This window comes from Lolium perenne, chromosome 4 (genome assembly GCF_019359855.2).
Source record: "Lolium perenne isolate Kyuss_39 chromosome 4, Kyuss_2.0, whole genome shotgun sequence".
Taxonomy (NCBI): Eukaryota; Viridiplantae; Streptophyta; class Magnoliopsida; order Poales; family Poaceae; genus Lolium; species Lolium perenne.
This window is the reverse complement of record NC_067247.2, coordinates 49,101,621-49,118,980: the sequence shown is the minus strand read 5'-3', so window position 1 is coordinate 49,118,980 and position 17,360 is coordinate 49,101,621. Positions and strand designations below refer to the sequence as shown.

The following is a 17,360-nucleotide window of genomic DNA, read 5'->3' as shown; positions in this document are numbered from 1 at the left end:
GTGCAATGTCCAGAAGTATAAAGAATGATTGTGTCACCTCTGAATATGTGAATTTTGATTATGCACTAACCCTCTAATGAGTTTGTTTTAAGTTTGGTGTGGAGGAAGTTTTCAAGGATCAAGAGAGAAGGATGATACAACATGATCAAGGAGAGTGAAAGCTCTAAGCTTGGGGATGCCCCGGTGGTTCACCCCTGCATATATCAAGAAGACTCAAGCGTCTAAGCTTGGGGATGCCCAAGGCATCCCCTTCTTCATCGACAACATTATCAGGTTCCTCCCCTGAAACTATATTTTTATTCCATCACATCTTATGTACTTTGCTTGGAGCGTCTGTTTGTTTTTGTTTTTGTTTTGTTTGAATAAAATGGATCCTAGCATTCATTGTGTGGGAGAGAGACACGCTCCGCTGTTGCATATGGACAAATATGTCCTTAGGCTTTACTCATAGTATTCATGGCGAAGGTTGAATCTTCTTCGTTAAATTGTTATATGGTTGGAATTGGAAAATGATATATGTGATAATTGGTATAATATCTTGAATAATGTGATACTTGGCAATTGTTGTGCTCATATTTAAGCTCTTGCATCATATACTTTGCACCTATTAATGAAGAAATACATAGAGCATGCTAAAATCTGATTTGCATGTTTGGTTTCTCTAAGGTCTAGATAATTTCTAGTATTGAGTTTGAACAACAAGGAAGACGGTATATAGTCTTATAATGTTTACAATATGTCTTTTATGTGAGTTTTGCTGCACCGCTTCATCCTTGTGTTTGTTTCTTACAACCTTGCTAGCCTAAGCCTTGTATCGAGAGGGAATACTTCTCATGCATCCAAAATCCTTGAGCCAAACACTATGCCATTTGTGTCCACCATACCTACCTACCACATGGTATTTCTCCGCCATTCCAAAGTAAATTGCTTGAGTGCTACCTTTAAAATTTCCATTCTTTATCTTTGCAATATATAGCTCATGGGACAAATAGCTTAATAACTATCGTGGTATTGAATATGTACTTATGCATCTTATCTCTTATAAGTTGCTTGTTGAGCGATAACCATGTTCCTGGGGACGCCATCAACTATTTCTTTGTTGAATATCATGTGAGTTGCTATACATGTTCGTCTTGTCTGAAGTAAGAGTGATTTATCATGATCAAATGGTTTGAGTATGCATATTGTTAGAGAAGAACATTGGGCCGCTAACTAAAGCCATGATCCATGGTGGAAGTTTCAGTTTGGACAACAAACCTCAATCTCTTATTAGAATATTATCTGTTGTTGAATGCTTATGCATTAAAGAGGAGTCCATTATCTGTTGTTTATGTTGTCCCGGTATGGATGTCTAAGTTGAGAATAACCAAAAGCGAGAAATCCAATGCGAGCTTTCTCCTTAGACCTTTGTACAGGCGGCATAGAGGTACCCCTTTGTGACACTTGGTTGAAAAATGTGCTATGCTATGATAATCCATGTAAATCCAAGCTAATTAGGACAAGGTGCGGGCACTATTGGTATACTATGCATGAGGCTTGCAACTTGTAGGATATAATTTACATAACTCATATGCTTTATTACTACCGTTGACAAAATTGTTTCTTGTTTTCAAAACTAAAGCCTAGCACAAATATAGCAATCGATGCTTTCCTCTTTGAAGGACCTTTCTTTTACTTTTATGTTGAGTCAGTTCACCTATTTATCTCCACCTCAAGAAGCAAACACTTGTGTGAACTGTGCATTGATTCCTACATACTTGCATATTGCACTTGTTATATTACTTTACATTGACAATATCCATAAGATATACATGTTACAAGTTGAAAGCAACCGCTGAAACTTCATCTTCCTTTGTGTTGCTTCAATACCTCTACTTTGAATTATTGCTTTATGAGTTAACTCTTATGCAAGACTTATTGATGCTTGTCTTGAAGTACTATTCATGAAAAGTCTTTGCTTTATGATTCAATTGTTTACTCATGTCATTTACCATTGTTTCAAATCACTGCATTCATTACATGTGCTTACAATAGTATTGATCAAGATTATGTTGGTAGCATTGTCACTAAGAAATTATCTTTGTTATCGTTTACCTACTCGGGACGAGTAGGAACTAAGCTTGGGGATGCTTGATACGTCTCAAACGTATCTATAATTTCTTATGTTCCATGCTACTTTTATGATGATACTCACATGTTTTATACACATTATATGTCATTATTATGCATTTTTCGGCACTAACCTATTAACGAGATGCCGAAGAGCCAGTTGCTGTTTTCTGCTGTTTTTGGTTTCAGAAATCCTAGTAAGGAAATATTCTCGGAATTCGACGAAATCAACGCCCAGGGTCCTATTTTTGCACGAAGCTTCCAGAAGACCGAGGGGGAAAGGAAGTGGGGCCACCAGGCACCGACACAACAGGGCGGCGCGGCCTGGGCCCTGGCCGCGCGGCCCTGGCGTGTGGGGCCCTCGTGTGGCCCCCCGCGTTGCCCTTCCGCCTACTTAAAGCCTTCGTCGCGAAACCCCCAGTACCGAGAGCCACGATACGGAAAACCTTCCAGAGACGCCGCCGCCGCCAATCCCATCTCGGGGGATTCAGGAGATCGCCTCCGGCACCCTGCCGGAGAGGGGAATCATCTCCCGGAGGACTCTACACCGCCATGGTCGCCTCCGGATTGATGTGTGAGTAGTTCACCCCTGGACTATGGATCCATAGCAGTAGCTAGATGGTTGTCTTCTCCTTATGTGCTTCATTGTCGGATCTTGTGAGCTGCCTAACATGATCAAGATCATCTATCTGTAATGCTATATGTTGCGTTTGTTGGGATCCGATGGATAGAGAATACTATGTTATGTTGATTATCAATCTATTACCTATGTGTTGTTTATGATCTTGCATGCTCTCCGTTATTAGTAGAGGCTCTGGCCAAGTTTTTACTCTTAACTCCAAGAGGGAGTATTTATGCTCGATAGTGGGTTCATGCCTCCATTAAATCTGGGACGATGTGTGAGAAAGTTCTAAGGTTGTGGATGTGCTGTTGCCACTAGGGATAAAACATTGATGCTATGTCCGAGGATGTAGTTATTGATTACATTACGCACCATACTTAATGCAATTGTCTGTTGTTTTTTACAACTTAATACTGGAAGGGGTTCGGATGATAACCTGAAAGTGGACTTTTTAGGCATAGATGCATGCTGGATAGCGGTCTATGTACTTTGTCGTAATGCCCAATTAAATCTCACAATACTCATCATGTCATGTATGTGCATTGTCATGCCCTCTCTATTTGTCAATTGCCCAACTGTAATTTGTTCACCCAACATGCTATTTATCTTATGGGAGAGACACCTCTAGTGGACTGTGGACCCCGGTCCATTCTTTTAATCGAATACAATCTACTGCAATACTTGTTCTACTGTTCTCTGCAAACAATCATCATCCACACTATACATCTAATCCTTTGTTACAGCAAGCCGGTGAGATTGACAACCTCACTATTTCGTTGGGGCAAAGTACTTTGGTTGTGTTGTGCAGGTTCCACGTTGGCGCCGGAATCCATGGTGTTGCGCCGCACTACATCTCGCCGCCATCAACCTTCAACGTGCTTCTTGGCTCCTACTGGTTCGATAAACCTTGGTTTCTTACTGAGGGAAAACTTGCTGCTGTACGCATCACACCTTCCTCTTGGGGTTCCCAACGGACGTGTGTTTACACGCTATCACGCCGCTTCTGCTTGTCCCACTTCTCCTGCGACATGGTCGGCGGCTTCTCCTTCGGCGCCACCACGCGCGGCTTCATCGGAGGCTTCTTCTTCGGTGGCATGGCGGCGGCGAGGGTTTTGCATCGCGGGAGCTAGATTGTTGCGGGAGATGGAGTAGCAGGCGGGAGAAAATGTGCGGCAGGCAGGAGGGGGAGATTCGGGAGAAAGTTGTAGGCTTTGGGGTCGGGCGGGTGACAGGCGAACCCACACGTGGAATCCGACGTGTCGCGAGGCGCTGACGCGCCTGATTTGCTCCCTCTCTGTAAGGGTCGGCGCGAGATGGCTGGCGCTTTTATTGAGTTCTAAATCTGACCGGCTCTTTTTGGATCGCGTGAGTTTAAATCGAGCCATCGGCTTCAATAAATCTATTGGGATCACTATTCGGGCTGCCGATGGAAATGCTCTAATATGGCTGTGGTTTATTGGATCAGGCAACATACTCCATCAAAAACAACAGTAACCACCATATTCCTCTTCATGAAGTCCCAATTAAACCAATGTGGGAAACGAAACTGCTAAACACAAGAAATAGAATTTCCATCTGAAAAACACAGTTTCTGAATGAGTCACCGCTCCTCTCCGCTGCCTCCTCACACGGCGGACATGGCGTAGACGGCAGCGGCCGCGAGCGCGAACACCAGACTCGCTGGGCTGTGGAGCGACGAGCCTCCACTCTCCTGGAGGTACCCCGACGGCGTCGTCTTCGATCCCAAGCCCGGCGTCTGCACGGCCGGTGTGTCACCGGCGACCGGAGCACTGCCACCACCAGCTGCAAGCAGAGCGCACAGCTCATTCATCTTAGTAATCTCATAAGCAATAACAATCTATATGTTCATTGATTAGCTCCTGTAACATAATGTCGAACACTTACCGCCGTTGCACTTGCTCGCCGGCGGGGTCTGCACGTTGCACGCATTGGGCATTTCGAGCGCGCGCGTCTTGTTGATGGTCATGCCGCCGACGGAGTCGCCGCCGAGGGCGCTGCACAGGCACTGCGGCTGCGACTGCACGACTGAGCTGAGCTGAGAGCAGCAGGATTTGGTCGGCGCCGTGTCGTTGCCGCTGATGTAATTCATGCACGGGTACAGGCCCACGAGTGCCGCCGTGCATCCGGACTGCGCCGACGCTGACGCCACCAGCAGCGCCGCGACAGCCGCGGCCAGGACGAGGCTTCTTGCTGCGATTGCCGCCATTGATCTCTCTTCCTCTAGCTGCTACGAGAACAGATGCTTTCCTGCTTCTTGGGTCGGTAGTAGATGTGTGCTGCTTGCCTGCGTTGATCGGAGTTGTGAGTAGTATATGTTTTTAGAATTCTGGTTAGTGTGTTTATATAGCCATATAGGAGTGGTTTTCGATGGGGAAGGTGGATTAGTTGGATATATTGGTGAGCTGCATGTTCCTACTTCCTACTCTTAGAAGGAAACGAGTCTTTTTCTGAATTCCTGGAGTTGTCGTGGACTTTTGTTCTTCAGAAAGTGCAGATGTGGCTGCTATAGTACAGAAAATAGTCCAGAGTCGAACCAGGGATCAGGTGTGGGTCCATGTCGTGTTAGATGAAGCTAGCAACGGTATTGCCCGTCACAGTATAGTAATTGTTTGATATATGTTACGGAGTACTAGTATACAATGTCAGTGACCGAATTACATGTAGCAGAGGTATCGGTAATTTGCTTCTATCTACCCGAAATGACAATCCTGATCGTTCATAGCCACATCCGACGGTCGAAAACGCGCGCGGGAGTGCCCTCATAACGCTAGGTATTCACCAGGCTTAAATGTTGTAACTAATATCTTATAATCCCCTGACGTCTGAAAGGATTTTTACATGACAATGTAATATTACTGCGATAATTTCCCCTTTGAACCCGTTAAATGTCATCCTAAATAAGGGTTCCAACATCCAAGTATTGCAAAGCAACAAAAATTATAGGCATTCAACAAATCATCATTGATTGCCTAAAGATATTGCTCCCCTCATTTTTTAAGTCTCTATGAGGAAGAAATGGAGTGTAGAGCAAGCTCTTCACAACAACGTTTAAATATCAAAGATTAAGATGGATTCTAACTTGACCGTTAGCCACGTTGAAGAGGACCTCCGCCTTTGGAATGAGCTAAATAATGTGCATCTTAGGGAGAAAGTGGACAACATTGTTCGGAACCTCACCTCAAGCGGGGAGTATTCCACTACTTCGGCTTATAACGCCCAATTTCTTGGGAATACACATACTTGGATGAACAAACTAGTGTGGAAAATTTGGGTCCATCCAATAGTAAAAATAAATCGCGTGGTTAGCCATACAAAATAGGCTTTGGACGGCGGACCATCTTGCGAGGAGAGGATGGACGAATTGTGGGTTTTGCCCGCTTTGCAAGCAAACTCAAGAAACGGCGGCTCACCTATTCTCACATTGTTGGCATACCAAGAGACTTTGGGGCATGATTAAGGAGTTGCTTGGGCTCCATCTTGTCAACACCCATGAGTGGACGACAAACCTCTCCGTCAAGGTGTGGAGGAGTAAAATTGATAGCAAGGAATCCCTGCAATGCAAGGCAATGGCCTCTCTCATCATGCTTGTTAGTCGAACGGTTTCAAAGGAGAGAAATGCGAGAGTTTTAATAACAAATCCGCCCCGTCTACAATCCTCCTTGATATCATCAAGAGCGAGACTAGGCTTTGGCCTGCCATGGATGCAAAGCATTTTAGCTATGTAATACCGGGAGAGTAATCCCTTAGTACTTTGTCCACTGTTTTCATTTTGTTTGTCAAACTATTTTCCTTAATTAATGGAAAGAGATAAATCTTTTGCCTCCGTTTTAAAAAATAAATTTAGTGTGCATGTCTTCTTTTGGTAGTTTGTGAATTCCTTCTCCAGTTCTTTTTTTTTTGACAGTCAATACCACATATTTTTATAATAATAAATAGTACATGGTAGAGATACACGAGCTGTCTCCAGCGATTAAAAAATAAAGTCTAAAAGATACTAGCAAATCTTCGAGGTCTTCAAAATCTTTCTTCTTCCATGACATAATCTTGTACTTTTCTGAAAGCAGCCAAAGATAGAACCATAGACCTGTAAATACCAACGAAGGTTCTCCCATAATTTTAATTTGAGCCGCAATGCCAAGGCTGCGTGCACGCGTGCAACCATTAAAGTAGTCAATCAACATCGGCAAGAGTACCAACACCAGTATGTCAGGGAATAAAAACCGATCTGCCTTGTCGACGTTGATGGAGAACCGAGAGTACGAATCACCATTGTCGAGGACGTAGCAACCGGGACAAGAACTGCGAGGATAATCCTCCTCGCGGCAACCATGAGAAAAGATCCAAGATCGATCTGGCGAAATAAGATCTGAACACCCATACCTAGATAATTGTAATCTTTCAGCACCACCATTGACATCGGGAAGGAGATCTCGTCGTCGAACGAAAGGCCGAAGATCACTTATTGCAGACGATGCCATCTCCATTGCGGGGAAACCAACAAGAAAACGGCGACCAAAAACCTAACATAGACTACTGAAAAGACTACTTTTATTGAAAACTCCACTCATAGATCAGGAGCCCGGAAGAGAGGGAACCGATCTATGGAGGAAGCTGAGTCGGGGCGGCTAGGGCTTTTTCTCAAGAGGCGGCGGCTATTTCTTTATGGAGGAGGCTATTTCTTCGTTCCAGTTCTTTATTTCAAATCTCAAAGGCAAATTCAGCAAACTTAAATATTTCCCAAAAAAAAGAGCAGCCAAAAACAACCCAAAGAGACCAAACGAAGAAACAAATAAAAAAAGAAAAACAACCATTGATTTTATTTCGTATTTTGAGTTCAGGATCAGATGGTAAATCACGGGGATGCCCCAGTGTCGTAACAGGCTTATTGGGGCGGGCACCCCTCTCGCATAATATTGCGAGCCTGTACCACTCCTCATTTCCCTTTGCTGCCTGAAGGATCATGGTTTGAACAAGACGCATCTCATTGCATTTTATAGACATGGCTTCGACGCGCTCGCTCCTCTGCCGCCGAGGTGGGACTAAAATGTTTCCAACCTCACTGAGCAGAGCACTGCTCGCAAATGCTATACCCTGCAACGGGCCATCAAAACCTATACACAATGGGCCGGTCACCCAAATCAGATGCTGGCCCGTTCCAGTTGATCATCGCGTCGCAGGCGTAAACACGGTGTGGAGAAGTGAAGTACCGTAGCCCCAAGTACTTGGAAATACATTTTTTTATCTCATGTGCATATGGTCTTGTCACTAGAAAAAAAATTCCTCTCATTTTTTAAAATATTTAAAAGTTCCAAACAACAATTTCGCAAGTGCATATCGATATTCCATGTGCGCATGCTAAGCTTCGTGGAAAATCGACTTTTTGTGTCTTGTGTAAAAAAGACATACGACAAAAAAAATGTCGCTTTCGTGAAACGATTTTGATGGCACATAAAACATCGAGATGTACGCTTGAATTTTTTATCATAATTTTTAACATTTTGAAATGCGTTTAAAGCACATTTTAAAATCAGGAGCATATGTTCGTGGTTGCAAAAAGTTGTCCTATTATTTCTAGATATGTGTATATTGTTCATGCAATGCAATTGAACAAAAGAGGTAAACATGCATTATGGAATTAACTAGATCATGATGGCGCACGTTGTCGCGCCCGTCCATTTTATGATAATAATGATGAGAACTTACAATAATGAAGTACATTAAAAGCACAACACATACACTTAAATTCCATATACTGGTCAGTAATTGAAGAGTATACTTTTAGAAACATGAAACACTTTGACAGTAGAAATATTATAGAAGAAGTGAGTATTTCAAATTTCTATACATCCCTGTAAATAGGGCACATGTAAATATGTTCAGAGGACAACCCTAAACAAGTCCAAAATCTAAAAATTAAAGTTGTACATGAAGTTATGAAAGAAAACAAGCACACTGTTGAGATCAGAAATGCTGCATTTCCTCAACAATCTATTCCAATCGACAATTGCGAAGTAAATAATATCCCTCCAGCCACAACTACCATATGCTATCGTGTTGCCACCGGATGGTTTCCGCAAGTGTTTTGCCTCCGCCATCCTGTGTTGTGTCCAACATGCCAACAGTCAAACAGACACACCAAGGCGGCGAAGCCATCAGTGGGCGTACCTCATAAGCAATGGAGTACAGTCAGTGGGACTTGTCTCCCTGTGCATACAAATGGTATCTGCCAGAAATGGTACAACCTGTTGGAAGAAATTCACTGAAATATTTCATACACAGAAAAACAATGGAATGGCTCGTTTACATCTTCGAATTTGCTGGAAGACACAACTTAGGATGATATTACACAGTAGACTTTACATAGCTTGTACCATCTAATAATAAATCAAGGTACAATAGTATGTGATAGATTTGATTGCAGGCATACACGCAATGTGCAGTGCGCTGATCACTACACCACACCAGCATGGTAGAGGGTGGGGCAGTATAACACAAGTCAACCTATTAAAAATCGAAATTTATAGGGGTTGATAATTTTGATATCGACCATGCTAGATTGCTAATAGCTTTACTTTCTGGTTTTCCAACCAAATAGAATCCATGTTAATGTAGTATCAAGAGAAAACCTCAGTATCGCGTGGTACACGTGATAAGCTACTCTCAAACAAAAAAACAAAAAGAGAAACCCTCAGTTTAGACCCCTTTAAAAAAATGCTGAGCATACTTTCGTACAATAGGACAAAGCATGACATGATGCAAATATCAAATTTTTAGGTTGAGCTACTCCTCCCGCACGCAAAGGTGTAAGTTGACAATAATACATGACAGAACTAACTGAATACAGAACTTGCTATACTATTCCTTTTTATACCTATACTATCACAAAGCTAATGCCTGCTATCTTGCAAAACTGGAAAGGAGAAAGCGGATGCTTTGGAAAGTTGAGAAAAACTCAGATTTCATTTTTCATACTTAAACAAATAAAGCCTAACTTCACATCTTTCACTGTTGGTGATTAATTAGAGTAAGCTGATGCTTTGGGAATGAATATGCATCAAAATGGAGGTAATGTTGTTTGCACAAAAACTCACCTTTAGCCTTTAGGAGAATACTTAGGAGGTACTGCTTGATAGGTGCTGTTGTGATACCTCTGATGTCATTTGAACTTGCACATTTGGGTTAGTGCTTGAAACAAAGCCCCAAAGATTTTGGTAAGGGGGGCTCATTCGATGGTCACAATTTTGTTCAGAGATCAGCATTAGTGGCAAAAAGCAAGCAGTTAACATTGGTAGAAAATAATTTCAGATCAAAAAAAGATATTGGAATAACTTGCCTCCAGCCATCATGGTTAACTTCCACTGCATTTGTCAGCCTAAAATGCCCTTTAATTCCACCAAGTTCTCTTGCAAAACCTAGAAGATGTGTTAATTATGGATAGGTCAAGATATAATTTACAAACATAATGTAACTTCAAGAATAAGAGATGCACTATTCACCATATAAAAAACTAAGCTAGCCGCATCATACGAAATAGTCTGGCCGTGTAATTATCTGTCCTTTAATATATATAAAAGTGTAGACAAAGAATAATTTGTTTACGCTCTATTCTTGAAACAAATATTTTATGAAAGCTGAAGGCATAAAAAAATCAAGGTTTGAAACGTGAGAAAATATAGGCGGGGCAGATTAGCTGATATCAAATACCATAGCATGTACACAAAAAATGTATCCAATCCAACTTCAAAAATAAATATCAGAAGGCACATTGCAAATACACCATAGCATAAGGGCATGTAAATGATTTCAAGATAAACACATGAGAATGATATGGTTTTCTCAATATAGCATATCTATATAACTCAATTACTAATACAACCATGTGTGAGCTCAGATCAAATTGTACATAGAACTTCTCACAAGAACTTAAGAACATGAGTGCATAGCTATGAATAAAGCCTGCGATAGAATAGAAGAGCATTGATAAACAAGCAAAGATGGTCGAAACCGGTAACATCATCTCATTGGATTAATTATTCCTAATTGATCGAAGAAACCATAAAATATACTAACAGTATCAGGACAAACCTTGGCAATGAATCGGGTGCACGACGAATGGGATCACGGACAACTTGCCGCCTAAACCAGAGCAGTCTTCTATCCTACGTCCATCCAGGAATAGATGGGAAAATAGGAGTTTCTTCTCGTGGGTGTAGAGTATACTGAAATTCAACTACATGAGTATTCCACAACACTGTCAGATCAACAGTGCCATCCATGGGAGGTGATGAAGACTTGGACTATGCAATAATATTTGCTAAACAGAGATTATGCAATAATCTACAAAAAACGAACATAAAAATGGAATGTGTTACAACTTAAATTCCCTTGCATTGGAAATCAGCCTGAAGTCCTGAACGTGAACTCGTGTCCTACAATATCCAATTGATACTATCCATCCATGGTGTTCAAATCGTGAACCTGTACCTATCTCGTACTAAAGGGCAAAATCAAAAGCATGTCTACACCTACGCAATATAGATCTTGATTTCATTAAAAAAAAATACATCTTCAATTGACAGGTAACATGTACGGTGTACCCAGACGGGGAAGCAGCCGGTGGCAGTCGACGACGTCGATGGCACGAGGGCGCCGGCGAACTGGTTGCAGGGACAGCAACTGGAGCCGAGAGGCATCGAGTAGGATCACTGATATGGGCGGCAAACCTGTGTCTAGACTCTAGAGTAGTGGCGACCTGGAAGTGGCCATCATGCTAAATTAAGTCACATGAAGCAGCAAAGGGTATGAGAAACCACGAGACTAAATTAAGTCCACAAGCTGACCAGCAAACTGGCGGTGATGTCGCTCGGGTACGCCTGAAAAATTGAGGGAGAGAGAAAGCTCACCGAGGCTGCGAGGAGAGCTGGAAAGCACGGTGCTTATTGCGAGCTGTTAGGTGAATAATTCCCCTATCCAACATATCAAAAAGAAAAAAAAGAAAAAAAAGGAACGCGCTCCAGGTCACTGCCCCGTCTCGTTCCCCTCGCGTCGCCCCCTCCAGGCGACCGAGGGGGCGAAACCCTAAGCGCGCCGCCGCCCGCCCCCTCCTCCTCCGCCCCTCCTTGTCGCCCCCAGAGGTGACGCCGGCCGAAGGCCGCGTCGCCGGTGAAGGGGGCGGCGGGGATTCCTTCCTCGGCCCGTCTCGTCCTCGCTCCGCGGCGCAGCAGCATGGGGGCTGGTTGCTGCGCGGCGGCCGCCATGGCTGGGGCGCTGCTCGGCGTATCCCTCCTCCACGACCTCGGCCGCGGATCCGGGGGCGGTGCGGCTGGTGGTGACCCCGGTGGGGATCTTTGGACACCGGAGCGGCGGCTCCGGATGGTGGCAACGGCGCTGTCTTCTACGCGGCGAGCGGCGGCCGTGGGTGGTGCGGGCCTGTGTCCTCGGCCGTGCGGGCGGCAGGGAGGCGGCGAACGTGTGGTGCGACGCTCGGGGCCCTCCGCCGGCCTGCGGCGTCAGATCTGGGGAGATCTCCGTCCCCGAACGATGAAGCTCGCAACTCTCGGCCAGATCTGCGGGTTTGTGGCCGGGTAGTTGGTGGTGGGGCTGGTCGGGACCGGGGGAAACCTCTGGCCGGCGGTGGCCACGACGTCGTCGACGCCCCCGGCGCCGATTCCCTCCTTGGAGGCTTCGTTGAGGTCCCTTCTTCCTCCCCACCCAACCCCCTGCCCAGGGTGAAAACCCTAGTCCCTGCGTGGGCGGTGGCGGCGTCCCGATGTCGTTCCCCTTCCTGAAGGCACCGTCCGGGGCTGCTGGGGTGGTTGGCAAGGTTCTTCTGTTGTCGGTGGTGGTTCTTGGCGGTGCTCCTTGCGCGGCGTCGAGCCAGGTATGGAGGTTGCTCCGTGATACGTCTCCGACGTATCGATAATTTCTTATGTTCCATGCCACATTATTGATGTTATCTACATGTTTTATGCACACTTTATGTCATATTCGTGCATTTTCTGGAACTAACCTATTAACAAGATGCCGAAGTGCCAGTTGCTGTTTTCTGCTGTTTTTGGTTTCAGAAATCCTAGTAAGGAAATATTCTCGGAATTGGACGAAATCGAAGACCAGGGGCCTATTTTCTCACGAAGCTTCCAGAAGTCCGAAGGAGAGACGAAGAGGGGCCACGGAGGGGCCACACCCTAGGGCGGCGCGGCCCCCCCCTTGGCCGCGCGGCCCTGTGGTGTGGGGCCCCCGTGCCGCCTCTTGACCTGCCCTTCCGCCTATAAAAAGTCTCCGTGACGAAACCCCCAGTACCGAGAGCCACGATACGGAAAACCTTCCAGAGACGCCGCCAACGCCGATCCCATCTCGGGGGATCCAGGAGATCGCCTCCGGCACCCTGCCGGAGAGGGGAATCATCTCCCGGAGGACTCTACGCCGCCATGGTCGCCTCCGGTGTGATGTGTGAGTAGTCTACCCCTGGACTATGGGTCCATAGCAGTAGCTAGATGGTTGTCTTCTCCCCATTGTGCTATCATTGTCGGATCTTGTGAGCTGCCTAACATGATCAAGATCATCTATCTGTAATTCTATATGTTGCGTTTGTTGGGATCCGATGAATAGAGAATACTTGTTATGTTGATTATCAAAGTTATGCTATGTGTTGTTTATGATCTTGCATGCTCTCCGTTACTAGTAGATGCTCTGGCCAAGTAGATGCTTGTAACTCCAAGAGGGAGTACTTATGCTCGATAGTGGGTTCATGCCTGCATTGACACAGGACGTGACGAAAGTTCTAAGGTTGTGTTGTCTTGTTGCCACTAGGGATAAAACATTAGTGCTATGTTCAAGGATGTAGTCACTAGTTACATTACGCACCATACTTAATGCAATTGTCTGTTGTTAGCAACTTAATACCGGAGGGGTTCGGATGATAACCTTGAAGGTGGACTTTTTAGGCATAGATGCAGTTGGATGACGGTCTATGTACTTTGTCGTAATGCCCAATTAAATCTCACTATACTCATCATGATATGTATGTGCATGGTCATGCTCTCTTTATTTGTCAATTGCCCAACTGTAATTTGTTCACCCAACATGCTGTTCGTCTTATGGGAGAGACACCTCTAGTGAACTGTGGACCCCGGTCCAATTCTCTTTCTTGAAATACAATCTCTTGCAATACTTGTTCTACTGTTTTCTGCAAACAATCATCTTCCACACAATACGGTTAACTCTTTGTTACAGCAAGCCGGTGAGATTGACAACCTCACTGTTTCGTTGGGGCAAAGTACTTTGGTTGTGTTGTGCAGGTTCCACGTTGGCGCCGGAATCACTGGTGTTGCGCCGCACTACATCTCGCCGCCATCAACCTTCAACGTGCTTCTTGACTCCTACTGGTCCAATTAAACCTTGGTTTCTTACTGAGGGAAACTTGCCGCTGTGCGCATCACACCTTCCTCTTGGGGTTCCCAACGGACGTGCCAACCACACGCATCAAGCAAATTTCTGGCGCCGTTGCCGGGGAGATCAAGACACGCTGCAAGGGGAGTCTCCACTTCTCAATCTCTTTACTTTGTTTTTGTCTTGCTTAGTTTTATTTACTACTTTGTTTGCTGCACTAAATCAAAATACAAAAAAAATAGTTGCTAGTTTTACTTTATTTGCTATCTTGTTTGCTATATCGAAAACACAAAAAAATTAGTTTACTTGCATTTACTTTATCTAGTTTGCTTTATTTACTGTTGCTAAAATGGCCAACGCTGAAAACACTAAGTTGTGTGACTTCACAACCACAAATAATAATGATTTCTTATGCACACCTATTGCTCCACCTGCTACTACAGTAGAATTCTTTGAAATTAAACCTGCTTTACTGAATCTTGTTATGCGAGAGCAATTTTCTGGTGTTAGTTCTGATGATGCTGCTGCCCATCTTAATAATTTCGTTGAATTATGTGAAATGCAAAAATATAAAGATGTAGATGGTGATATTATAAAATTAAAATTGTTCCCTTTCTCATTAAGAGGAAGAGCTAAAGATTGGTTGCTATCTCTGCCTAAGAATAGTATTGATTCATGGACTAAATGCAAGGATGTTTTTATTGGTAGATATTATCCCCCTGCTAAAATTATATCTTTGAGGAGTAGCATAATGAATTTTAAACAATTAGATACTGAACATGTTGCTCAAGCTTGGGAAAGAATGAAATCTTTGGTTAAAAATTGCCCAACCCATGGACTGACTACTTGGATGATCATCCAAACCTTCTATGCAGGACTAAATTTTTCTTCGCGGAATTTATTGGATTCAGCTGCTGGAGGTACCTTTATGTCCATCACTCTTGGTGAAGCAACAAAGCTTCTTGATAATATGATGATCAATTACTCTGAATGGCACACGGAAAGAGCTCCACAAGGTAAGAAGGTAAATTCTGTCGAAGAAACCTCTTCCTTGAGTGATAAGATTGATGCTATTATGTCTATGCTTGTGAATGATAGGACTAATATTGATCCTAATAATGTTCCGTTAGCTTCATTGGTTGCACAAGAAGAACACGTTGATGTAAACTTCATTAAAAATAATAATTTCAACAACAATGCTTACCGGAACAATTCTAGTAACAACTATAGACCATATCCTTATAATAATGGCAACGGGTATGGTAATTCTTATGGGAATTCTTACAACAATAATAGGAGTTCACCCCCTGGACTTGAAGCCATGCTTAAAGAATTTATTAGTACACAAACTGCTTTTAACAAATCTGTTGAAGAAAAGCTTGGGAAAATTGATATACTTGCTTCTAAAGTCGATAGTCTTGCTGCTGATGTTGATCTTTTAAAATCAAAAGTTTTGCCTAATGAGAATCATCATAATAAAATTGTTACTACAGCAAATGCCATTCAAGTTAGAATTAATGAGAATATAAGATTAATGGCTGAACTGCGTGCTAGGTGGGATAGAGAAGAAAATGAAAAACTAGCTAAAGAAAAGAATATAGCTAAAGTTTGGACTATTACCACCACTAGTAATGCTAATGCTACACATGTTGCTGCACCTCCTACTCATACTAATAAAAGAATTGGTGTTAGCAATGTTTCCACTTCTAATGCAAAGCGCGAAAAACTGCTCGAAAGCGCTAAAGCTGCTGAAAGCGCCTTTGATAAAGCTGCTGAAATTTTTTCCAACATTGGGGATGATGATCCCATTGCTTTAAATTATAATGGTTTGAATTTTGATGATTGCCACATCTCTGAAGTTATAAAGTTCTTGCAAAAACTTGCTAAAAGTCCTAATGCTAGTGCTATAAATTTGGCTTTTACACATCATATTACAAATGCTCTTATAAAAGCTAGAGAAGAGAAACTAGAGCGCGAAGCCTCTATTCCTAAAAAGCTAGAGGATGGTTGGGAGCCCATCATTAAGATGAAGGTTAAAGATTTTGATTGTAATGCTTTATGTGATCTTGGTGCAAGTATTTCTGTTATGCCTAAGAAAATTTATAATATGCTTGACTTGCCACCGCTGAAAAATTGTTATTTGGATGTTAATCTTGCTGATCATTCTACAAAGAAACCTTTGGGTAAAGTTGATAATGTTCGCATTACCGTTAACAATAACCTTGTTCCCGTTGATTTTGTTGTCTTGGATATTGAATGCAATGCATCTTGTCCCATTATATTGGGAAGACCTTTTCTTCGAACTGTTGGTGCTGTTATTGATATGAAGGAAGGTAATATAAAATATCAATTTCCTCTCAAGAAAGGTATGGAACACTTCCCTAGAAAGAGAATGAAGGTACCTTTTGATTCCATTATGAGAACAAATTATGATGTTGACACTTCGTCTCTTGATAATACTTGATACACACTTTCTGCGCCTAGCTGAAAGGCGTTAAAGAAAAGCGCTTATGGGAGACAACCCATGTTTTTACCTACAGTACTTTATTTTTATTTTATGTCTTGGAAGTTGTTTACTACTGTAGCAACCTCTCCTTATCTTAGTTTTGTGTTTTGTTGTGCCAAGTTAAGCCGTTGATAGAAAAGTAAGTACTAGATTTGGATTACTGCACAGTTCCAGATTTCTTTGCTGTCACGAATCTGAGTCCACCTCCCTGTAGGTAGCTCAGAAAATTAAGCCAATTTACGTGCATGATCCTCAGATATGTACACAACTTTCATTCAATTTGAGCATTTTCATTTGAGCAAGTCTGGTGCCATTTTAAAATTCGTCAATACGAACTGTTCTGTTTTGATAGATTCTGCCTTTTATTTCGCATTGCCTCTTTCGCTATGTTGGATGAATTTCTTTGATCCATTAATGTCCAGTAGCATTATGCAATGTCCAGAAGTGTTAAGAATGATTGTGTCACCTCTGAATATGTCAATTTATATTGTGCACTAACCCTCTAATGAGTTGTTTCGAGTTTGGTGTGGAGGAAGTTTTCAAGGATCAAGAGAGGAGTATGATGCAACATGATCAAGGAGAGTGAAAGCTCTAAGCTTGGGGATGCACCCGGTGGTTCACCCCTGCATATATCAAGAAGACTCAAGCGTCTAAGCTTGGGGATGCCCAAGGCATCCCCTTCTTCATCGACAACATTATCAGGTTCCTCCCCTG

General features: G+C 43.2%; 1 protein-coding gene and 1 non-coding gene across 2 annotated transcripts; both read right to left on the bottom strand.

Annotated features, from left to right (window-relative positions):
• Nucleotides 1–4,164: 4,164 nt before the first annotated feature.
• Nucleotides 4,165–5,076, bottom strand: LOC127292450 (non-specific lipid transfer protein GPI-anchored 15-like). Its single transcript, XM_051321840.1, has 2 exons — nt 4,637–5,076; nt 4,165–4,534 (listed from the first exon to the last, which is right to left on the bottom strand). The coding sequence occupies exons 1-2, from the start codon at nt 4,956–4,958 to the stop codon at nt 4,356–4,358; spliced, it is 501 nt and encodes a 166-aa protein (XP_051177800.1). The 5' UTR covers nt 4,959–5,076; the 3' UTR covers nt 4,165–4,355.
• Nucleotides 5,077–7,588: 2,512 nt separating this feature from the next.
• On the bottom strand, nt 7,589–7,694 carry LOC127297752 (small nucleolar RNA Z279/snoR105/snoR108). The gene has a single exon (XR_007849442.1). It is a non-coding gene; the product is annotated as a small nucleolar RNA Z279/snoR105/snoR108 (small nucleolar RNA).
• Between the last annotated feature and the right edge of the window lie 9,666 nt (nt 7,695–17,360).

What these genes read in the sequence shown, in the direction of transcription:
- LOC127292450 (XM_051321840.1), bottom strand. Translation starts at nt 4,958, where the DNA reads ATGGCGGCAATCGCAGCAAGAAGCCTCGTCCTGGCCGCGGCTGTCGCG. An exon ending in GGCGAGCAAGTGCAACGGCG is followed by an intron (nt 4,535 to 4,636) that starts GTAAGTGTTCGA and finishes CTCTGCTTGCAG; the next exon opens with CTGGTGGTGGCAGTGCTCCG.